The sequence below is a fragment of the Rhipicephalus sanguineus genome, chromosome 11, assembly GCF_013339695.2.
Source record: "Rhipicephalus sanguineus isolate Rsan-2018 chromosome 11, BIME_Rsan_1.4, whole genome shotgun sequence".
NCBI lineage: Eukaryota > Metazoa > Arthropoda > Arachnida > Ixodida > Ixodidae > Rhipicephalus > Rhipicephalus sanguineus.
Genome location: NC_051186.1, coordinates 55,292,246 through 55,316,091, shown reverse-complemented (window position 1 = coordinate 55,316,091; position 23,846 = coordinate 55,292,246). Strand labels below are relative to the sequence as shown.

Below are 23,846 nucleotides of genomic sequence, written 5' to 3'. Positions count from 1 at the left end.
TAGTTTAGTTTATGCCCGCTAGGTGACGATACCAGTGAACTAGCCAGGCTGGCGTTAGAATACAAAGGCAGTCAAGTATGTTTAAAAAAGAGCAAATGCAACATGCGAGATTTCTTGTGTTGTATTGCAGGCTAATGAAATGAGGGGATCGTTCTTTCAGCTACAAAGGCCACGTGACCCATCTCAAGGTCAAACTAAAATGGCAGCGCCCATGGGAGAGATCACGCTCGCCAGTATCGCCAACTTTCGTTGGTTCACTCGCGATCTGCTCGGCGTCAAATATGAGGACTCCCGTCTCTGTCGTTCGCGTTATCAGGCGATCTTCATCCTCCAAGCCTCCGGCGTTTCTTAGCGGTAGCGAGGACAAGCAAGCCAAAGCTCTCGTGTCCACTTCGCGTTGCATCTACCGCAACCTCGCGTTGGAGCAGTGGCTCTACGAAAATGCCACGTTTTCGGCAGGATCGCCAGGCCTGTTGCTCATGTGGTGGAACGCGCCTGCGGTCGTAATCGGGCGTCACCAGAACCCGTGGGTCGAGTGCAGCCTGAGCGCGGCCTCTAGGCTCGGTGTCCCCGTGGCCAGGCGAAACAGCGGTGGCGGTACGGTTTACCACGACGCCGGAAACCTAAACTGCTGCTTCATGGGACACAAGCGCGACTACAACCGCAGGACGAACCTGCAGTTTATCGCCGACACGCTCAAGGCCGTCTGGGGCGTGCAGTGCACCATCAACTGCCGAGACGACGTGCTCGTACAGAACGCCTTCAAGGTGACACGGTTTGACCCATATCCTGACGACCTGACCTTTCCTCGTCACACGCGACCGTCACTTTCTTGGTGCATGATGTTGGTGTGGACAGCGCAGAGTCGACTCGGAAAATGACAGAACAGAATGAGAATAGCGCCATTTTATTCATGTTTGTCACCTCAGCATTGTTTGAAAACATGAGATCTGGCAAATGGGAGACGGACACGTTAACAGAAAATTAATTAAAATGTTCCATTCTGTAGCTACTTGGACAGGAAACGATATACATTGCAATTGCGCATGTTTTATGTTTTCAGGTGCATCTTTTAATGTGCAACTAGGTGTCAGAGCTTGAATATGTTTAGGCTTTTCAATGCTTAGCTAGTTCTGCTAGGGCCAAGAACAGCACTGTCTATCTAGATAGAATAGCATGAAAGAAAAAGAATGGATATGCGAGCATATGAAGCCAAGGAAAGCGTAGGGGGTGTTCCTTTAAATATTTATTTGGAAGAGCAGTAATTACAAAATAGAGGGAAGCAGGAGCATACAAGGAAACAACTTGCTGTCGGTGTAGACCGAAGAATAGACAAGTGCTTTTTACAAGGATCCGCATGGCTTAATCTCATGCTGCTCTTCGTGTTCGGCAATGAATTTTTTTAATCAGGGTAACCATTTTATCATCTTTCCTACAGATATCTGGTACAGCTGCCAAGATAGGCCACCTAAAGGCATACCACCACTGCACAGTGCTCGTGGATGCTAACACCACCGTGCTTCACCAAGTACTGGGAGGACGCTATGTAAGTGATTTCGACGATTGACTGCCTTTTCTTGGCACAAATAAGCACTAATTTCATCGTCACTTTGAGAACACCTTGCGCTTCACTGCCAGTCATGCTTGTGAGCCTTAATGGCAATGACCATAGGCAACTTAAGGTGCAGCACTGTGTTTCGTGCACCATTCAGAAGCTAAGTAGGCCATCTTCGTGTTCTTGTGGGTATGCTCTGCATTGCCAACACATTCAGTACCATTTCCAGCATTGTAATTTTTTTTGTTGACCTCTTTTTCTTTCAATTGCTACAATTTACTCCCGTTTTTTACTCTCCCTTCGACGTAGATGGGTTCTGTGACCCTTTCGTGTCTTCAACTTAATGTTGATTAGCTTTGCTGAATGTTATGTCCACTTAATAAGAGGCTACAGTTATGTAGCATTTTATTTTGAGCAGGTAATCACAAATGTTACAAAAATCTCTTCATAGTATCAATGTTCACTATTAGCATGTGCTTGTTACATAAGAGACAATTAAATGTTTTTCTTATAACCAGAAATTCGTTGTATCAGTGCTCGTGGTATCAAAGTTTTACTGTAAATCGTGCAGGCAACTCTTGGGACAACTGTGCTATTGCTCAGAGTGACTGCAAGTGTATTAATTGCAACAGAATGCATTTCAAAATGCACTGGAGAATAGTGGGCAATATCATTATAAGCAGGGACCGATTGTAGTACAGCCACAAAACTTACGATCGCAAAATGCAATGCATTGGTGATGTAGCATTTAGGATCATTGTAAAACTGGATATTTGCTACGTTCTGTGAAAGACTGCGCAACTTTTTTGTGCACTTTTTGTTTCAGAGTAACATTGACAGCAAGGCAAGTCCAAGCGTGCGAGCGTCCGTCATGAACCTCAAAGAGCTTTGCCCTCGTCTGACCGTGGAATCGCTGTCTGCCTCACTCGCTGCCAGGTTCATCCGCCAGCACCAAGACGATGCGACAGACGTAGCATCGAATCAAGTCGTCCATGCTGTCGATCCCTCAGAAGAACATTTCCCGGGAATCGATGCCATGTGTGAGAAACTCCAGACGTGGAACTGGGTATTTGGGATGACACCAAAGTTCACGATTTGCGAAAGTTTCTTGCTTCCCGCTTCGCAGGCCAGCTCGCTCGATCTCGGCGATGCCTTTGGACTCAACGCGGTGGTTAAGGTAGCGCTGACGAGTTACCACGGACTGTTGGAGGACATACGCGTAACGCCGAGCCTCCGCGACCGAGAACTGCTGCCTGTGATATCCGACGGAATACGTGGTGTGCGGTTCTTGCAGAGTGACATTGCCGAAGCGTTCAGGAAAATTGGAGACAGTAATCCTGAAAACAGTGCCATATTGGAGTTTCTTGGGAAGTGCTGTGCTACTCTGGCTGGAAATGCCTTGAGATGACAGCTTGCCAGTGTAGTATTCCATTTTTCAAAAATTGTACTTAACGAATTATCCTGGAGAGAAAGAAAGAGAGAGAAAAAAAGGATTCATATTTTAACAGTTCTATGTCAAACATAGAGACCTGTGAACTTAAAGGAGTACCGACATGATTTTGAGGCATCACAGAAGGGACATTTTCAGTTTCCTTGGTACGCAGTGTCAATGCTCTCCACACACCGGAGCCAGACAACACGTATAAGTTATTTTACTTTGATTTTTAAGTTTTCGTCACTGAGCATCTGCAAGCCAGCCCCACTGTAATGGACATTGTCCCGGCGAGTCAACACGGTTCCACTGAATTTGCGAACTCTGCGTCCTGAATGTAACCTAAATTGCAGAGATCACTGTCGGTGTCACTGGACAATTCACTCATCGTTGTTTGCACCACGAGCAGATGACAGAGCTGCCGCTAGTACGTCGAGAGTTGCTGTTTCCCTGTGACGTCACCCTGCAATGGCACATCACTGAGAAGCTGCCCCCTTGATATCGAAACCTAGAAGTGTTTTTAAGGTAGCAGTATTAAAAATATATTCGATGCATTCCCAGGCACTACAATAATCTTTTTAGGGTTCTCGACACCAGTGTTTTTATTTAGAGCAACAATCCGAAAATATTCAAAATTCATGTTAGTACTCCTTTAAGCTTTGTCTCTGCAATTCCCCAGAGATGACCACTTCCTGGTGTATTAGTCCGTTTTTTATTGTACTAATGCTCTGTTCAAAGAAGGATATGTATGAAGATTGTTTTGTGTCACAGATATTCAGACAAGTGAAGTTGTCTCTAATTGTGCTAGTGCTGCCCGTGAGCCCATTTTGGGTCTCTCATGCCTTGTAGATGACAATTGTTGCACTGCTGCAGCTGAAGTAGATGGGGTGCAGGGGCGTAGTTCTGGCCTCCACTGTCGCTTCTGCCACGTGCAACGAGCAGAACAATGGTCTCAATATCTCTGTAATTTTGCGCCAAGGGCACAGTTGTCGAGGCGCAAGTTTGAACACTGCCTGTTGCCCGAAAATGACCATTCCCTAGTGTACTAGTCAGTGCCTTCTTTATTGTACTAAGTGACTTGTCCAAGGCAATAGAAAAAAAAGGTAGAAGTTTGGGGGAAATTGGAAGCTTGAAGAGATGATATCCGTCAACACGGGTGTCGCTGGAACCGACGTTTCGACAAGTAGACCTGTCTTCTGCAAGGCTGCACCTGTCCGAGACAAGAGATACATGTTGATACTTTTGTGTCACAGTTGGGCAGACCAGTGAACTTGTCCATAATTGTCCCTTTGCCTACACCAACAATGACAATCGGTTTCACATCAACACCCACACATCACATTTAGTGTTGACAGCATGCATTTTGTCACGATTCAATAAAGGACGTTGCATGAACCCACTGACGTATTTATATCTCTGTAGACTTAAAAGCACACGCACAGACACGTCAGCTGCTTGCTCCGTTAAAAGATGTTTCTTGCGTCTTGCTTCGTGGCTTCCTGAACTTTCCTTGCACAAATATCCGAGGCACACAGATGCCTTCCTTCTTGTTTACTGTCTCGCGACACACGTATTCGTTGCTCACCACTTCGTAGCCGGCGTCCGTGAACAGCGTTTCTAGAAACTGCTCCGAAAAGTAGAAGGCCCTCGTGCCGTCTTGGCGCACGTAGAAATTGGTGTCTATCTTGTGGCCGGGTGCGAATCTCAGCATCGCCTGGTCGAACAAGCCATAGTCCCTGAAGAGAACGAGGCCTCCGGGCTTTAGCGTTTCGTACACGTTCCTCAGAGCTTCGTGCATCTTATCAGGCTGAATGGCGGACAGGACGAATATCATGGTGACCACGTCGACACCTTCGGGGGGTACTTTGTCGACGAGGCGGTCTTTGGTGATGTCGCACTGAAAAGCCGTGATGGCGCGTTCCTCGTCGTACAACGGGTGCGACTTCACGAACTGGACTGCACGCGGCGAGAAATCGCAGGCGTATATGTAATAGCTCGTCTCTTCCTCGATGAGCGGGAACGCGAAATTGCCAACACCGCAGCCGACCTCAAGTAACACCGGAGTCCCGTCGCTCGGCAAATCCAAATCGCTGGCGGCTAGTTCCTCAAACTCACGCTTAGTCCAGTGCCTGTCCTTGAAGAAGCGAGTCTCGTTCCGTTTGTAGAAGAGGTCCCAGTTTTTCTGAGCTTCGGCTTCTAGTTTCAACCTCTTGAACTCTGAAACCAAAACCGTATCCTTCGCCAGTTTTGCCGCTTCCTCCTGAGTTAGCGTCCGCGCGTAGTGGCCTGGAAACTCGCTGTCCGATGTCTCAGTCATGTTGCGTGATTAGATGGAGGCTTCACGCTTGGAGTTGAGAGAAACAAGTAACCAAAGAACGCGACCACTCCGTACGAATGCATGCGGCTGTCGAGTCCATGGAGGCTGCCATGTTCATAAACGTTGCTGTCGATGCTGTTGGAAACGCCAGTTTTCAATCAAAATAAAACATGGCAGCCATGACGTGTTTTAAGTCCACCCATGACGTCACCAACCCACTCAAGCATAGCCTCCGAGATTTGTAGTTCAAACTCAACGTGCTTGGCGTGTGTGCTGGAGCACTAACCCATAAAATAAAGATTAGGTCATCTTCAACGTTATTACACACTGTCCAGTTATTCAATGCAATTTTGGCTGCTCTTCGCGTGATAACGATTGATAAACGGAAAATTAACCGCTAGAAGCTTTGCGGCAAAGCCTTCACTGTAGCGATTGCGCTTTGCCGTGCAGTGTGTTCTGCTGCGCTTTTCTGTCAAGCTAAATGATTAGCAGCTAGAACTTTCTTCAGCTTCCGAAGCCATAACGAGTGAGTTGAACGATCACGCTTAACTATTACATGGTAGACGCGCAAACGCGTGTTTAGCACTGCAACGCAGCACGAAATAATCGCTGCTGTCGCTATTTGTCGAGTGTTTTGGTCCCTCTTGTTGACTGACACTTATCGCAGCAGCCCTGAGAACCGCGATTCAGCCGCATCATTTTGTATCGCGCTGTTTCTTTCGTGCGTGGCAAACTAAACCTTTGAACCTGCGTGTGTTTTGAAGGAGACGCCGCTTCTAGATGCATAGAGGTACGCTAAGCGCCCGGCTGCCGCAATTAAAATTACTCGCAGTGTCGAAAATGGTGCGGCTACTCGCGTCCTTGGTGCACTTTCGCGTGTGCGCCCGATTTCCATATGGTTTGAGATTTGAGTATTTTTGATATTTCGGCGCTGCTTGAATGTTTTTCCGGCCACGCTCAAGGAACACGCTGCTGTTTGCTTGTTTTTCCCAACGCGCAGGGATTGAGTGCAATTTTCTTTTCGTTTTTCCGCGTGCTGTTTCCGAGTTTCAGTTTCATGATGTCTGATGCTCCGCAGTGTTTCGGTGCTGTTGAGTTGCTGAGTGTTGAAGTTGATTGTGCGTGTTCTGCATTACGTATGCTTACATTTCGCCCATTCAATGTGGACTTTTCAGGGCGTTCGTTTGCAAAGGTTCAGTTTAACGATGAATGCTCTGCGGTGTTTCGTTGCTGTGGAGTTTCTGAGCGTTGAAGTTGATTACGCCTGTTTTGCATTACGTAGTATACATTTCGCTCATTCAACGTGTATTTGATTTAATTGCTTTGCAGGGCGTTCGTTTGTCCAAGAGAACAAAACACGGAGCTCATTTAATGAGTAATCAGCGCTTGGACTTCGTTAACGTCGATGTGAACATTGGCTAGTAAGACAAAGCCGAACATGAGGTGCCCGAGTAGGCTTCTACAGATTGTCTGGCTTTCGTCACTCCTTGTCATCAGCCTTACTTTGGACAGTGAGTTTGCTGACTGCATTCATCTGTGTATTTCAGTATTGTCACTTTGGACCTTGAGTTTGGTGATTGCATGCACTCGCCTGTGTGTTTTAATATTGTCACATTCTTCTCCTCACAAAATTAATTGCCATGAAGTTTCTTTCCTTTGTTTTTCATGCGTGTTAGTACGACACACCTGCCGTGCAATTCATTCTCGAACTATTAAACTTCTTTGCACTGGTCCAGTGTTCCACAGTTTTAGTGCGCCATTATATTGTGAAGCGCCACATCATTTTAACATTATTGCAACGGGGAAGAAAGAAATGGTTGTATTTGGAAGCTTCTCTAAGTAACGATCCGAGTGAGGCAGTGGCTTTTCTAGCTAGCTGATGAATGATTTACTGGATCATCTCTAGCTAACAATACTCTAGAGACACAAGTAAGACATTTAAGCTCCCAATTAACCTGTGCTTTCTCATAGCCAGAATGTTGAACGGGTACATTCTGCAATGAATGACAACAGGTGCAAGATGATTGGAAAAGACTGTAAATGGAAAACACCCTGCTTGTTTGGTTCGCACTCATACGACAAGGGCCATATTTTGTAATCATTAATTTAATTTTTTGATACTTTTTCTTACAACTGCCTAAGATGTGGACCAACCGATGATGTGCTGATCTTACCACTTGAATTGGCCACTCAATTTCAATCAGTTCAATTCAGTTTATTTAAGACGATGCACACAAAAAAATGGTGACAAAAGCATTTGGGACCCTAGCAGTTTGCTAGTTCGGGCACATGCAATAAGCGCACAGAATAATGTACCTAGGGACCAGTAACAAAAATAAATAATATGTGTGAACTTTTGCATTCATACAGATAGATTACATGAAACTAACAATCAACAGAAATAATCATATTCACATAAGTGAGCAACAGATGAGAAATCAGAGAGGCTGTTTTTCCTTTTTTAACATCCAGAAAAATTCACACAGTGCCAAGAGTATTAAAAAGTATTAGTACATTTTAAAAATAAAATAGCATGCTTATCATAGCCATATAGGTGGTATGCACTTGATGTCATTCGCCAAGAGCGCTAGCGTCGGGGTCGCCATTTCCAAGGTCCGCGCTCTCGCCGCATGCGCAAGAAACTCGCTGCACACGCTGTGTCTAAGATCTGTACAGCAACTTGGATGACTAGAGACCTCCGAAACACCTCCTGCACACAGACGCGCGGACGGCGCCTATGAACGGACCTTCAAAATGGCGCGGCGATGGTGTTTCCACCTTGCGGACCAAGGCTCAGTGCATACCCCCTATATGATACCAGTGTAAGCACACATGACAAGAAAAGTAGAATGGAAAATAAAATGAAACATTACAAATATACAGGCCCTTATCGTGATCCTACTGCATAATTTCCTTGGGATCCTGCGCATTGGTTTGCTGGTTGGTACATTACTGGGAATCAAAGAGAGCTGAAAACGGGAGACAGAAAATAGGTCCTACCTTCATATCGGTCTGTTCCATTTTCAGTACTGTTTGATTCCCAATTTCTTTAGACATTGTCGTTGGCTTTTTGAAATGTAAGTAAATTAACTCTGCTTAGTAAATCTATTTTTTGTGTGTGTTCAGCCAAACGTTTGCTGATACCTCTAATCTTGATATTTCAAAGCTTGTAAAGTAAGTATTTAGTTTTTGTTTGCCTTTCATCTTCGTTTCCCATTCTTAACTGTTGTGAACAAGACTTCATCAAGATTTGTGTACAATTATTTGAGTTATGGTATTTGCACTTACAGGGCAACAATGCTGACATATTGCTTCTATTTTGTAAGCTTTGGCTTTTTTGTGTGTAAACAAGGGAGTGCAACGCTAACATGCTAGTAAAATGCACGCTTACAGTATTGGTTAACACTGTGTTCTAAGGCCGGACATGGCAAGCTTCGATAACATGGCAAGCCTCGAAACTTCTATTAAGGCAATTTTGCCAAAATGAAAAAAAGATACTTTGAAGTTTGTCACGTCATACTGAGATCCCAGTGTTGCAGTTTTGGCCCAAAAGTTCTAAAATGAAATGTTGGCCTTTATTTTGTCTTCTGATAACGAACATATCGTGACAAAATTATAGTGATCGTAGAATAATTTGTCAATCTAATCTGATTCAGCATTTCACTTTAGTGTCCTTTTAAGTTATATGTCAGTTGAATTCTAAATGAGACAAGCTTAGGGAAGATGACGGCCTGCAGTGGTGAGAAATTGTCACACAAACAGTTTTGCCGCAGCAACTTTTTTTTTCTTTTTCAACGATTCCTTTCAGTTGAATGAAAAATGTGTTGATACTTGATAGCTTTCATTCTTTCGCCCAGTCGTCTGGAGCTCTTACATCTATATGCTTATTGGTGCAAAACGTAGCTCTCTGTAGGAGCATGTTCTGGTTGGTGACTTCTCCTTTGCTTTTCCTCTCCCCTTATTGTGCACCGTATTACCCGACCCTAGACGATCTCGATGGCGAAGACATGGCCGCGGAAGAGGAAGAAGACGAGGAGGACGAATTCGGTGGTGGTGACGCCGGCGGGTTCTGCCCCGACTCGCTGTTCCCGAAGCTCACGCTGCTGCGGCACGTGACTCCGCGAGGCAATGCCAGTGCGGGCCGGTTCACCAAGGTCGCGCACGCCTCGAGCCTAATGGACTGCACCAAGGCGTGCTGCGAGCAGGGCGCCTTGTGCAACCTCGTTTTTCTGCACGGCACTTCGTGCTTCCTCGTCCGGTGCCACTCGGCGGCCCTCTGCCAACCGCAGCGCCGGCCCGGCACCAAGTTTGACTCTAGCTTTATGGTGATAGTGCGGCCTCCGCGTAAGTCTCCGCGGTGGTCACGCGTGGACGGGGTTTGGTCCAAGGTTTCAAAGCCACTGTCGTGCAATTCTGCAACTGTTATATGGTAGTCGGAACACCATCCTGATAAAAGAAATGTACTTTGGCTGCAAAAATGCAGGAACAGTTGGCAAAAAGCATGTCCATCTGTGCTGGATGGTACACCTTGTCAAACACATAAAATTGAATAGTGCGAACGCAGGACAAAAAGAAAAGTAAAAACCCCTGCAACCCTCTTTCATGTGGTTCTTTTTTTTTTTGTTCTGTGTTTGCACTGTTCCGTATTCTGCAGTTTGACAGCAAAGAGTGTTCATATATGACAGCACATCTGTTTTGAATAGAGAAACAAGTTTTCTGCACTATGCAGAGACATCGCTTTCACATTCCTTCATAATACACTTTTTTTAGTTGTATAGCATCACTGATGGCCGGTCTCAGCAGTGCTAGCGGCATATTTGTCTATCATGTTCTCTTTTTCTTGTACTGTATTTTTAAAAGAGAGAAAAAGAAGAAAAATTTTGGAATGCCTTTACGTACGAGCTACTTCTTATATATTTATTGGATTGTCTTTTGTAAACAGACACATAGTTTTTTACATATACTATTTGCCTCATATGGAGGCAGTACACCGCACAGTGGCTTTGAAACCTTTGGCAATGACTGTACACGGTTTTTTCATCTTGCGTCGATTAGTTTGTGGGGCAGGTTCATTGACTTGCATCCGCCTTTCTCTTCGTTTTCTTGGTTTGTTCGTCAAAACCTTTCAGTTTTGCGTCGCATTACATGAATATTGCACGCTGTCTGTCGGCGAAAGCATGGTTTATTTTTTATAGGCTTTAGATGTCTTCTGTTCCAATTCCCTCCTGGATTTTTATATTAGCTGGATTTTTAATCTGGTTTGACATTCTTTGCATGCATTCTTTATTGAACACTGTCTTCATTGTTTCTTAGTTGAATCTGTTCAGCACATTTCTTTATTTATTATTTCGTTCTATTCCGTTACCTGCATAGAATGTCATGATACAAGGTACTCGTGTGCAGAATTACTGACGCTGGTTGACTTGGCCATCATTTTTTGAATTGCTGCATCATTTTGTTGGTTGGTTTAGCCTTTGCCGTTTGGCGCATGGCATTTATGCTTGCCTGCTTTTTTTCCTTTTCTCTCGCTTCGATTTGTGCAGTTTCCATGTCCTCTTTTTCGGTTACACCCAGTCCATTTTGCTCGACCTTCGGCATGGCTTGCTTGTGGAGGGGCCTGCATTCCCGCATTATTTTGTTGGCTTTTTTTTGTTGTTGTTTGCTCTTTTGTCTTGAGGCTTCTTTTTTGAGCTGGTCGCACTTTTTCGTTATGTTCTTCCTCACGTGAATTGCCGTATGGTTAGTTTTTTACTAGCGAGCTGAGATGCGGGAGACTCATAAGTTTCATGTTTCTTTTCTCATACTTATTTCAAATTTCTTATGTTAAATAGATTTGTGTGCGATATTTTTCTCTTTTTTTGTCCCATATTTAGCTGTTACTGCTCAAAAAAGCTCAGTTTCAGCCTTGCCATCTGTAAAATTAAAAGTAGAAATCTGCGTGTGTCGTCTGGTTTTGGAGATCCCTTGTGTAACTTATGTCAAAGAATCGTTTAATGAATCGCCTTGTTTTTCAGTAGCTGAAAATGTTTTCTGAGGACTTGTACGGCTGTTGTTACTTAATTGCCTTTGCTTTATTATCTGGGCTAGAATTCCAGAATAGCATGCACTTATATTTATCTTTTTCAGTCTACTCATTTTGATATTGAGTTGTTCATTACACATGTAAAGGTGTTCAGTAGGTAGCACATTCAGAAGATTAGTCTAGTCTTGATATTAAATGGTTCTCTGATACTTCAGGTACTCAAATTTTATAACATTTCTCCTTTCATCTTTCTTCCTTCCTTTTAAAGAAAAAGGCTCATACGACTCTTCACACGAATGGTCCAGCCACTCAACGCCAAATTCAAACGAAGACACGTAAGATATATACTTATTTGACTCCTATTTGTTTTCTGTATTTCCATTTTATTTCTGTGCACAATCATATGTACAGACGGGTCCACTGTTAAAGGGAACACTTGCATGCAGGACATGTTTGGATTTTGCTCTCTTGCAAAAACATAGTGGCTTAGATTTGCATAAGACTACTGGTGGTGGACAGTTCTGCCTCTTTCTGACAGACTCGTGCAGTGCATGAACAATGTTTCTCTGTCCACTTGCCTTTAGAGGGCCAGCAAAATGAAAGGTGCTCATTGGAGTGTCCCCTTTAACAGTGGACCCGTCTGTACGTGCCACGCCTATAGTCTGTTATAGTGGCATGTTTGTTTGGCATTCTGCAATTAAACATCGGTGTGGTTTCTTGCTGATGCTTCAATATTTGTCGTTTTCTCAGATTATCGAACTCGCGCGGTTGGAAAAACATCAAAGGGAGTGGGGATTCGTCCGAAGGAGGGCTGAACAGCTCTAGTATATTGGTAAGGATGGTTCTGTGTGGTTCTTTGTGAACTTCTTTTGTTTTGGACAGCTGGGTTTTGAGTCGGCTCGGTAGGCCTTCATACAGAGTTGAACATGATGAGTACTTACGGCAAACGTAGCCAGTGCTGCAGAGGGGGAGGGAATGGATAAAATTTAAAAAGTACAGAACTTGGCTATTCAGAGACTGTTATAGCTGGCCTGCGCTTCTGCTGGGTGCTTTACTGCGCGACCAGTGATCAGAAGGATGATCACTGGTCGCGCAGTAAAGATCAGAAGGATGATCACAGGATGATCCTTGGGGTTAAAGTGCTGTCACAATACGATACGAAGGCTCTTTCTTTCATTGGACACCATACCGAACAAGCTCGGTGTCCCCAGCGCTCACTGGTTTTGTAATAAACTGCTGTTTGCCATGTGAACTGATAATCACGTTTGTATAACTGGAAACTATACAAAACACATTGCGGCGCTAGTTGATAATACATTCTTACTTAAAATATTCCAGCACTACTTTTGACAAGGACAGGACAGAGAAGTTCTCTGTCATGCTGTTCTCTGTCCTGTCCTTGTAAGAAGTAGCGCTGGAAGTTTTTAAGTAAGAATGCGCACTATACAAATACATTGGAAAAGGCGTGAATGCTGGTCACAATAGTACTTGCATTTTGTTGTCAGGGATAAGAGTACACTCATTTTTTATCTCATTGCATTGAATAGTTTGCACTGTGTTGTGAACTGCACATTGAGATGAAGCAGTATTCATTCTGGAATGTTGATAAGTAACTCACTCGCTGATGAAATATAACTGGCAGTAGAGAAAACATGCGAACAACCTACTCTACACTTCTTAAAGTTACCCTCAGTGGTTTGAAGTGGGCCAGTGACAAGACAGCTACTCAACGGCTTAAGTGGCACATCGTGCTGTTTTTATGTGCAGTCGCGCCTGCAGCTTTCATGTTGTGTGATAAGATGATAGGAGTACAACAACTCCAAGAACAGAGCTCAGTAGTCTTGGGGATGAGTGGACCCACTTAAAGGAGTACTGACACAAAAATTTTGGCCTTGCGTTTTATTGTTGAAATGTGTTGTTGGAGGCTTGTTAGTCAAAACACGGGACAATGTTTGCTGCAGTGTGCAACAGATAATTAATTACAAGCTCCTCATTACTGACCAGTCTCAGTTTCGGTTTGAGAGAGCTCCAAAAACTACAAGCCGTCGGGTGCAACTATCACCACCTAGCGTGTGCAACGCTCGATCACGTCAGCAGACAGAGCTGTGACACACTTCTGCGTGGTTTGCGCAACGGCAAGTGCGGCAAAAGAGAAATGGCGACTATGACGTCATCATTTGTACCGGCTGCAGCGTGATGATGTCAGAGAAGTAGGGGCGTCACTTCGGGTCACTTTCAAGGGTGTCAATGCCACGAGGTGCGGTGTGTAGTGCTGGATCAGGCAAGTGAACTTCAAAATTCACATAATAAAGTACCTTCCAAGCTATATCCGCTGTAGATATTTTGCAGATGATATACGCACGTTCACGGGAATCGATCCTGCAGGCTGTCTCGGCCGTGAAATTTTGTGTCAGTACCCCTTTAAGTACACATTACAAGCTCTAACAAACCATATGTTGTTTTGTCTGAGATCAAAGAATTAACATATCCAAGTGCCACTGATGCTAACCTGACATCTGCAGCCTGTGTGATAAGTGAGCACGTGTCAGGATATTTCCGTGAGATATTGAAGAGTTGTAGTGTCGCTTACATGGAACTGGTTAGTCTGACTTCTACATGCATGTTTTGCATGCCGACCGGAAGGTCCCTGCCAATCAGGTGGTGGTGGGCGACACTGGGCGCACGTGTGTCTACGGGATACTTCAGCAGTGCCTTAAGAATGAGGAATGCATCACGACTGGTCCGCGGCGGCGCACGGGCACGTGCCGCTGCCGACAGGGATTCACCAAGGACTCGGTTTCGGGGTCCTGCACGGGACCCCAGAACGCCTCCCTAAGTAGCCAGGTGCGTCTTCTGGTGAACTTCTGAAAGTTCAGCCACCTGAAGAGCATCCCTTCATGAGACACTGCTGCAAAACACTAATAATACTATTATTAAGATTTGTTAAGACGAAATACTCTTTGAGAGCTCTGTTATCAATACTTTTGTCATCATAGGTTCGTGATGGTGATGTAAACAGTGTGAAATTGACCTAGAAGGAAAAAAAAGAGAGAGGAGAGTGTCATGATAGCTTAGTGGCCAAGTTGTTGCACTGCTAAGCTCGAGGACACTGGTTTGATTCCTAGACATGGCAGCTGCATTTCAATGGAAGCAAAAAAGAAAAAAAAACACCAATATACAGTAGAGTCCCAGTAACCAGAAATCTCATAAACAGAACTGCTGCTTAAATGGAACAGCTGCCTCTAATGCGATTAGTTCCGTACTGGAATTCTGCACCCTGGTTCATCTCAGTAAATGGAACGCTTTTTAAATGGAAAAATATTTTTCCTGGTCCCTTCAGGTTCCATTTAACGAAAGTATACTGTGCTTAGATTTAGGTGCACGAAAGAACCCCATGCATTTTAAATTGATCTGGAGTCCCCCGCAACTACAGGGTACCTCGTAATTATCTTGTCCTTTTGGCACGTAAAACTGCGTAATTTAACATTTAATTTTAACAGGCCTATGCCTTCTCAATGTATGCACTGGCACCCATATTTGGCATATTGGCTTGTCGCAATAATCTCTTTTGCAAGGTTTTTGTTAGGCAGACGCATTCTGGTTGTGATGTATGCATATTTCTTAGGAATGGGCGAATAGTAAATTTGAGGTTTGAAGCGAATCCGAAACGAATAGTGATTTCGTTTAATAATTTCTAATTGAATAGGTCGTATAGTGTATATGACATGTTATAAAGAAAAATGAGCATTTTTGTCATGACCCGACTGACTTGCACAATATTTTTAAGAATTGGAACTAGGCATCTGCGAGCGTCGCTTTTTTTAGTTTGAAGTGAAGTGGAAGCAAATTCCAATAGTGGCAGGATTTGAATAGTAATAGGGTCCAATTTAAAAGCGGTAAAATATGTGAAGCTTTAAAATTTGCTGTACTTAGCGCATATAAGCCCTCTTTATACGCTTTTAACCTTGGAAGTGTGGCTTTGCAGCAGTGCGGATTTCCCCTGGAAAGGCGGTTTCACGGCATAGCAGTCCTACGCTGCAGTGAAACCTTTTCAGGGGGTTACACGCGGTTAAATATGTGTCTATTCGTTCATTTCGAATACTTCGAAATTTTGAATAATTTCAATTCGTATCGAAGCGAACTCGAATACTGTAATATTCCTTCAAATATTCCAAGCACTCGAATATTCGCCCATCCCTAGTATTTCTCAAGATATACCATTTCCAACAATTACTCCGTTACAATAAGATTTTTTTCATTTTTTTGCTAGAATTTGAGTTCTACGCAATTAAGTTGTTTCTTGTGTATCATGCTACTGGAACCACCTGCAGGCCGTGCCCACCGTTCCTCCGTTATCATCTTCCACAACGAAAGCGGCAGCCGCCGCCTCACCGACGACGACGACACCCTATCCTTTGATCGTGTCGGCCGGAGAAAACAAAGAACTGCACCTTCCCGAGAATGAAGTGGTTCTGTCAGCATACGCTCTCAAGGGTGGAGGAGATGGTGAGTCATTTGCAAGTGCCACTGTGGGCCGCTCTGCTAACGTAGTTCTGCAGAGATAACCATTAAAGGCTAACCGTGATAACATTTTGAACCATTTAGAAAGCCTTGTTTCAGGTAGTGCGAATCATAGAGTTTCATGTAAGTACACTAGAGGGAAATCTGACGCTGGTGTCTATGGGAGCTGCAACGCATGGCGCTTCAGCCTGCATGGGAATGATGTGTAGCACATGGATTTGCCTAAGCTTCGTTCTTTCGACTCTGTGTGGCCTGCAGCCACCCTGTCGCAAGACTAAGTTCAGCAAAAGGTCAGCGGTCCCACTTCACCGCCCTGACCTTTTGGGCTCGCAAGGTTCACGAGCCATTCTTTTATCCGAAACAAAAGCCAAAGCATAACAATAAACAAAGCCACAATTGGGTTTGAAGTCGCAAGCACGAAGACTAGGCAAATCCATGTACTACCCATCATTCCCATGGGGACTGAACGATCGCAGTGCCAGAGTTCCCCCTAGTAAATACCGTGGGAGACTATGATGTGGATATGGAGGAGTCTCAGTGCAAAGTTTTACATTTGAAATGTGAACGGAAGCGACCTAGGTAGCTCACAAGAATAGTCGTTTTTGATGCCAAAACTGTGAAAGGAAAAAGAAAAGAAAACTCTGAAAGTACCATTAATACAGCTTGTCACAAGTGGCTCGTGGCAAGAGCTTGACGTAGAGCATGTTGTCCCTTGTCACGACCTCAGAGATAAGGGTACACTGAACCATGGCTGCTCGAATTTCAAAAAAGGTGCGGCCCGTTGCGTGCCCAAAAACAGCGAGAGCTGCCTAGTTGAACTTATTGCCGCTGTGGCGCCACAAGACGGGTTGCACCAAGGTGGTTTAAAGAACGCACGCGTGTCTTTGTGTTGCGGGTTTTCTTGAGGAGCCCCGAACTCTTGGCAAATTTAATTTGAGATCATGTCATCAACACTTCACTGAATGCACTGTTTTCTTCGGAAACAACGATATCTTATTTTGTCATAAGGACTTCTAGGGTCATTCGATGTCACACGGAAATTCGTGGTACCCGATGTTCATTTCCTTCATCGTCATTCAAAGACACCATGAAATGCAGGGGCTCCTTGGCATGCCTGTACTATATGGTGGGATAGAACGCCTTGCGCACACGGCAACCCTGTTTTTTCGTCCTTTTTTGTTCTAAATGCACGTGCCTGTATGTCTGCTAGCGCCAATGTGAACGAAACTGTCAACACAGCGTTCATGCTTGCACCCATGTGTTTCAGCGCAACGCAACAGGCCGCACCTTTTTTTTTATTGAGCAGCCATGACTGAACCTAGAATGCGGGGTCCCCTTGGCATGACTTCGGGGATGAGGGGTGCTAAAGCATCTCGCAGGCAGTGTACTTGGACCATTCCAAGTCAATTTGCCAGTTAAAAAAATTTCAGCCAGTTCCATGCTGTGAGAACTGTCGAACAACGAAGCTGTGAGCGCGCGAGTGTATGTGATCGGCTAGTGAGATCATGTGGGGTCATAAAAAACCTGCCACTAGATTTGACATACCTACGCATGCTGACACATTTAAAGCATCATCATCATCATTTGGCATCATCACCTTTATTTCGATTGTCGTCATCGTTTTGAACATCAACATCATTTCGTTTCATTTATTTCCTTATTCACGTACCCCTCAGGTCATGTGACCTATTTTGACCATACCTGGTCACGTGGTTAAAATAAAAGGATGACGCGCAGAATCGCAATGACATTGTTACCTTTCTGTTTCAGGGAACAAGTTCCAGTATCAGTGGACGCTGGTGTCTCACCCAGACGGTGAAGAGACTGGAGTCATGCAAGACCAGAACACCCAGGCGTTGAAGCTGTCGCACTTGCGGGAGGGACTCTACACATTTCGCGTTGCAGTGACGGGAAACAACTCCTACGGGGAAGCCACAACCAATGTGACAGTTCTGCCCCGTGAGTTGCGCAGTCTTTCATATTTAAATGTCAAGTGACCATGCTAAGAGAGCAAGCAAACACTTTCAGTGCATTTTTTTACTTCACTTGTCTTGTGCAACGAAAGATTTGAGGGCAGAAAGTAGCATGTGCACTACACAAGGCTATGTTGGCTTTGTAGTGGTGTCTTACTTAAATCCTGAAGCACTGCTTTATCTTTAATTGACTCACTTTGCAATGAATACTACCTTAGCAGTCTTTGTACTAATACTCTTCAAGCACACTTCTATCTAATAGTTGATCTCAAATCCTATTGTTTTACATCACGCTGATGTTCTCATTTTCATCTTTGGCTTTAACGGTTAAGCTTTAGCAGCAGGTACAGTGTCTGTGAGTACCATGTTAACCTGGACACAAATATCAGCCCTTTCTCTTTTTTGTGCAGCAAAACGAATCAACAAACCACCAGTGGCCATCATTCAGCCAGACAATGTTACTGTCAAGCTTCCCAGCAAGGATACTGTCTTGGATGGCTCCTGTAAGTGGCTGTGCTACAGTATCAGTGTGGCAGGCGTGTAGCTAGAAATTTTTTTTGTATCTATGTTATGTGTGTGTTTGTATGTGTGTGTGTGTAAATATAAACATGCAAAATTAAAAAAAAACATAAAGGGGGTGTACCCCCACCCTCTCTTCCCAGTTTGGATGCAGTTTGGATCCTAAAAGCAGCACACATTCTTTAACCCTTTCACTGCCACTGAGGTACCGGTACGTTTTCGCGTTTCCCCCCCGCAGCGTCTCGTGACGTACCAGTACATTCTCCATTGTGCGTTCAAAAATTTATGCAGGTGCACATAGCTTACATTATTTAGCGTGATTCTATTGGTTGTACCATCTGTCGAATCTTTCTAGAAGCACGTATATTCGCCTCTTGATGCATTGGTACGTGTATTGAAGAGTAAGGAGCAACCACGCCCACCCTTCTTTAGCTGTGGGGCACGGTCGCTCCACAGACGCTATTTCTGGGCTGGGCAACCATGTGGCGTGCATGCAATTCCGGGTACAAGGGTTGTTCTGCCATCCACTGCGGGTTTGCAGCTACGGCGCATCAAGTTCAGAGGCACGCATTGTCTCTCCAGCAGACCAAAACATGACTCGATTGCTGCTTTCGCTCGCTCATCGTGGCCTCGCATGCTGCTATCATCTGCAAGCAAGGTTGTTGTATCCTCTTTCTATCTCTATCTGTCATCTTGACTTGATGACGGGCCATTCCTCTGTGTTTCAAGCTCCCCTGATATTACCGAAACCAAGCTGACACTCGGGGTGCGTCACGGCCAGAAGCACCCGACAGTGAATGGGTTGAACAGCAGAGGATAGCATCCATTGAACAAGACATGGGGTTTCACTTTTTAGTATGATGTCGGACTAGTGATAGCTGCATCATAATCTACATCGACTTTCATTATTGACTGCCCTTAAGAGCATGTTGGGTGTCTAGTGCTGAAATGTTAACAATACGTGCCAGTTGTTGACTTCTTTGCATTTCTAAACATTTTATTTATCAACAGCCTTTACTTCGTAATTCATCAATACTTCCAGAGAAGAATTTCTTTAACTGTGGTCTCAGGTACACCCAGCTGTTCTTGGACAGTTAACAGGATCTTTGGGGCTGCTTTAATCGAATGATTCCCGTTGCCTATTAAAAGATTGAATGAGAGCACTGTGGAATCATTTGTGGTGTATGCACGTCTCACTTGCTGACTCCGCACGAAAAGTTGGTGTTGCAGCACATTGGTTACTGAACAGGTTTTGTTGGTCTGTTTGTTTCTTAGGTCTTGTTTTACATGATTTTTTTTTTACATTTTTGCGCAGTCAGCACAGACGACGACAAAATAGTGCAGTACCACTGGGAGCCGATCACCATACCGATTGGCTACAGTCCCAAACTGAACGACACGCCAACGGTCCAGCTGAAAGACCTCATTCCTGGGTTCTACCAGTTCATGTATGCACGTGTTTTTCACTACCTTTTAAACTATCTGTGCAATAAAAGAACAGTCTATGCTTTACTTTTAAAAGAGAAAAAACATTTTTTTTGAAGATAGTTCAGCAGATCTCATAGAGGAATGAAGGTTAAAAAGAACACACGTGATACTCAAGAAGTACACATTGGAGTACTTAACAATAATAATTACAGGAAAAGAAATATGTATACTATAAACAATTACTTTATCATTAGCCTTCAGTGTTGCTACTACCACAAGTTCCTTTTTTGATCTTTATTGAAGACAACTGCGTTGTGTCAAGAAGCGTGTTTATGACACATAATAAATTTCACCTAAAGGTTGATTGCCTTCAACTATGGATATTCATGTATATTGTTTTTTTTTTTTCTTTAGGCTCAAGGTGACAGACTCTGACGGTGTCACAAACACCACCAGTGCGAACGTGACTGTTCTAAAAGGTATGTCCCATTACTGAGCAGATGAGAGTACACTGCATTTTCCTACATCACACTTTTGTAATGTTTACTTGTCCAGAACCTGAGGTATTGATGATGTGTTCTAATCTGAAAGAAGCGGTAGAAGAGAGCCTTGTTAATTGTATGAACAAACACACTGACAACTGTTAGTGTGAGGATGAAGGCTGCCTGTGTAGATTTTAGTATTTTGGATCACTTGATTTGCGAAGGGAAATGCACATTATTCTTGTCAATTATGTTATGCACATTACTTCACACACATGTACAAAAATGTGTATATGTGAACTGTTGGTGTGTTTTAGAAGGCCTGTGTGGGATGACATTAAAAAGTGTTCACTGTAGTGTATAATATGTGTACGAGCGACTGTATTATGATGCTATGTTTGTTGGGTTTAAAGGTAAAAAGAACGAAAGCCCAAAATTAAATTGTATGCTTTTTTGCAGTTTCCTACTATAAAAATATGGGCTGAGATCAGGCTAGCCTATTATCACAGTAAAGTTAATCAACCTGACCTGTTTCCTTTTTCTGCTCTTTATTTTAAGAATGTTTAATAAATTTAGGTGTTTATTTACATTGTATCAGGTTACGCGCCCCATGCACACATGTAGCTGTAAATCGCAAAGTCGAATTGAAGTGGTACCCCTTGAGGTTTATGTTTCGACCTCCAACATTTACTGCTGCCTTCTACTCTCTATTCTAAATCCACCTCCTTCATTATTCAGTGTATGATTGTGTATGATTGTGTATGATGTTAAGAAACAAACTATTGGTTACAGAGATGGACTACCCACCAACAGCCAATGCTGGACCACAGTCCGTTGTCTACATGCCCAATAACGAAGTGACGCTGAACGGAAACCTAAGCACTGATGACAAAGGCATAAAAAGCTGGGAATGGACTAAAAGTCCTGACACGGACAAGCACGTTGACATGGAGGTATATGTTGCCCATGCAGTTATGGCTTCTTTGAGGTTTCCTTGGCTCACACTAGTTTGCTTACAGAGTAGATTGTTGCATTTAGCCAGACCATAAGTGCTTTGTTCAATATGGGAATCCTGCTCTTTGTGAATCATTACGTTTGTTTGAGCTCAAGTGCCGATGTAGTGAAACCGCTACCTTACTGCCAAGTCCGTTGTGCCATGCATGAGCTTGTCGTGCATCCTTGTCAAAATAAAGCCAGGGCCGTGATTAGGGCACGTAGACATTTTAACATGATCACTCGAAGAAAAGCGTGAATGTGCTGAAATTAGAAGAAAATCACCGCTTTTTTACTCGGTTATTTCAGAAGAGACCTTGTTTTATCGGGTTTTGGTGGCCAAGTTAGTTCAATTAAATTAGGTTGATGACAACATTGAACTCTATGGTAACCTGCAGGGGAATGAGAATTTCTACGTTACATTGGGAACTTCGAAAACTAGGGTTCCGTTAGATCGAGTTCTGACTATATTTATTTTTTCGTACCACCCAGTTCTTCAGATGATTTTGCGGTTCTTAGGGAATCCGAAAAGGCGGATGTGACTGTATTTAAAAAAAAGGTACCGAAAGGAAATTGCAAAATTTTTATCGGGTATAGTTATGTGTAAACACTGCCCGAAAAGTGCACTTAGCTCTTGACGGCGCAAGTTAATGTGCATGCCATAAAAGGGCACAAACCACCTCCGATATTTTTTTAACATTTTAATCGAGTTCAGAATGCCGTCATAATCAACGATGTGAAAACATGGCAGCTCTACGAGCCACAGGTGCACCACAAAATGAAAAAACAATCCCGTGCTCCTCTCCAGGCATTTCAGTATCCCCAGCGTTGGTCATGATGTCGCCATGCGCACCTCATCATGTCATCACCAACAAGAACCTGTTTGTCTGCTCTCAGGTATGAGTGCCCGCTGCTCTTCCTCCTCGCACGGTGAAGAGGTGCACTCTGCGAGGAGGAGAGCTGAACCAATGAACAAAGCATAGCGAAGGAAAGAGCAAAACGAGAGAGAGCCGCTTTTGGAATATCGAACTCGTGTAACTCCGCTATTACCTCACTGTTTTGAAAAATTCTTGTTGCTACGTGTCTGTTGCAGACTCGTGCACAACTGCAACACCACAACTAAAGTTTGACCTGTGGGTTGTTTAGGGGTCCTTTAAATGTTTGTCACATTGTCAGACTTGTTCACTTGTTGCTACCATCTGTGTTTCAAAAGTGACTCGTGGTTTGCACAGGGAACCACCAGCCCGTACCTGCACCTGTCAAACATGGAAGTGGGTGTGTACAAGTTTCTCCTAAAGGTCACCGACACGGCCGACCAGACTGCAACGGCCGAGGTGCACGTGTTTGTCAAGCCGGCATCCAACCAGGCCCCGACAGCCGATGCCGGAAAGGACGTACGCGTCTCACTGCCCATCGATAAGCCAATCGTGCTGGACGGCAGCCACAGCTCGGACGACGTGGGCATTACGTCGTGGCATTGGAGCCAGATTCAGTAAGGCCATGCTGTGGATTCTTGTCATGAAGGCTTGAAGCCGTGTGGCATTACTCACCGTCGTTGGCTTAGTGGCTGTGGTGCTGTGCTGTTAAGCAGGAGGGCGCGGCTTCGGTTCCCTGTCAGGGTGACTGTGTTAAGATTGAATTGAATTGAATTTTATTTTGCAACCGGGTTGCAAGGATGACCAGGCAATTAAAGCTGCAATTAGCAGCTTGAGGTGAACCTGGCTACCTCAAACACGGGGTGGCTTCACAGCTTGTGCGCAAGGTGTTCCTACGACATAATACGGCCCTTCCCTCCAGCACATGCATTGAGAGAGTGTTCAGTGTAGCAGCTGACCTCTTAATGAGGAAACGGGGAAGAATCAGCGACCACAACCTTGAAAAACAACTCCTGTTAAAAATTCACAACGTGTAGCGCTATATCACAGAAGCCACTGTAAGCCTCACAGCCTTCACACGATACTCCAGCCTTCTCTCTACCATGCGAGCCACAGTAATTCATTGTAGTTTCGGTAAACTTGTCTTATTGTGTTATGGCAATAAGATTTTAAGGAAAGTAACACAAAAGTAATTGACTACATTTCTGTAATTGCTCAGTTACTTTTCTGGGGCTGTGATTGACCGCTATAATCAATTACATTTTAAAGGAAGTACTAATTGTAATCGGCAACTTATTTTCTGTAACGTGTACAAGCCTGTTGCTGATACAACACTTCAAGGCATACGCCATAAATGCTGTGATGTAGTATGTGCCGGACAAACGCAAGTGTCTCAACCTTGTGAACTTTTAGGCGATTAAATATCGAACTATATTTTGCCACGCAAGCATGCTTGTGCGATACGGCCACGGCCGCCTCGCTGGCAGAAGGCCATTTGCGATCACGTGATCAAACATGGCCGCGCCCTTGCGCTGCTGCGTAAAATTGTCTATCCTGACAAAGGGACGGTGCGATGCGCATGCCTGTGCTTGGGTTCCTGCTCCTGCACGTGTTTTCCGTTTCTTCCGCGACGAAGCAGGCAGCACCTGTTGGTACCTGTGCGGTAGCATACGTTCATATCAAACGTCATGGGCTCAAATCGGTTTGCAACAACCGTACTTCATTACAT

At 44.3% G+C, this 23,846-nt stretch overlaps 4 protein-coding genes across 7 annotated transcripts in view; 3 read left to right on the top strand and 1 right to left on the bottom strand.

The window, feature by feature from the left end:
* Positions 1-23,846, top strand: part of LOC119375605 (2-oxoadipate dehydrogenase complex component E1) — a 305,767-nt gene that overhangs the window by 100,239 nt on the left and 181,682 nt on the right. The gene's annotated exons all lie outside the window — the stretch shown is intronic.
* Positions 188-3,459, top strand: LOC119375619 (lipoyltransferase 1, mitochondrial). Its single transcript, XM_037645835.2, has 3 exons — positions 188-767; positions 1,439-1,546; positions 2,382-3,459. The coding sequence occupies exons 1-3, from the start codon at positions 282-284 to the stop codon at positions 2,961-2,963; spliced, it is 1,176 nt and encodes a 391-aa protein (XP_037501763.1). The 5' UTR covers positions 188-281; the 3' UTR covers positions 2,964-3,459.
* On the bottom strand, positions 4,077-5,413 carry LOC119375620 (tRNA N(3)-methylcytidine methyltransferase METTL6). Its single transcript, XM_037645836.2, has one exon. It carries the CDS (start codon positions 5,302-5,304, stop codon positions 4,435-4,437), a length of 870 nt encoding a protein of 289 aa, XP_037501764.1. The 5' UTR covers positions 5,305-5,413; the 3' UTR covers positions 4,077-4,434.
* Positions 5,708-23,846, top strand: part of LOC119374093 (dyslexia-associated protein KIAA0319-like protein) — a 37,664-nt gene continuing 19,525 nt past the window's right edge. The window contains exons 1-12 of one of the 4 annotated variants that reach the window (XM_037644156.2): positions 5,708-5,830; positions 6,634-6,815; positions 11,595-11,661; positions 12,077-12,158; positions 13,970-14,170; positions 15,658-15,832; positions 17,618-17,806; positions 18,231-18,323; positions 19,655-19,787; positions 20,182-20,246; positions 21,042-21,202; positions 22,475-22,734. In XM_037644156.2, coding sequence (XP_037500084.1) covers positions 6,743-6,815; positions 11,595-11,661; positions 12,077-12,158; positions 13,970-14,170; positions 15,658-15,832; positions 17,618-17,806; positions 18,231-18,323; positions 19,655-19,787; positions 20,182-20,246; positions 21,042-21,202; positions 22,475-22,734 — 1,499 coding nt within the window. In that variant the 5' untranslated portion in view covers positions 5,708-5,830; positions 6,634-6,742. Of the gene's footprint in view, positions 5,831-6,076; positions 6,095-6,633; positions 6,816-9,284; positions 9,649-11,594; positions 11,662-12,076; positions 12,159-13,969; positions 14,171-15,657; positions 15,833-17,617; positions 17,807-18,230; positions 18,324-19,654; positions 19,788-20,181; positions 20,247-21,041; positions 21,203-22,474; positions 22,735-23,846 lie in introns of those variants that run through there. The other 3 variants (XM_037644157.2, XM_037644154.2, XM_037644155.2) reach the window with 3 other exon arrangements.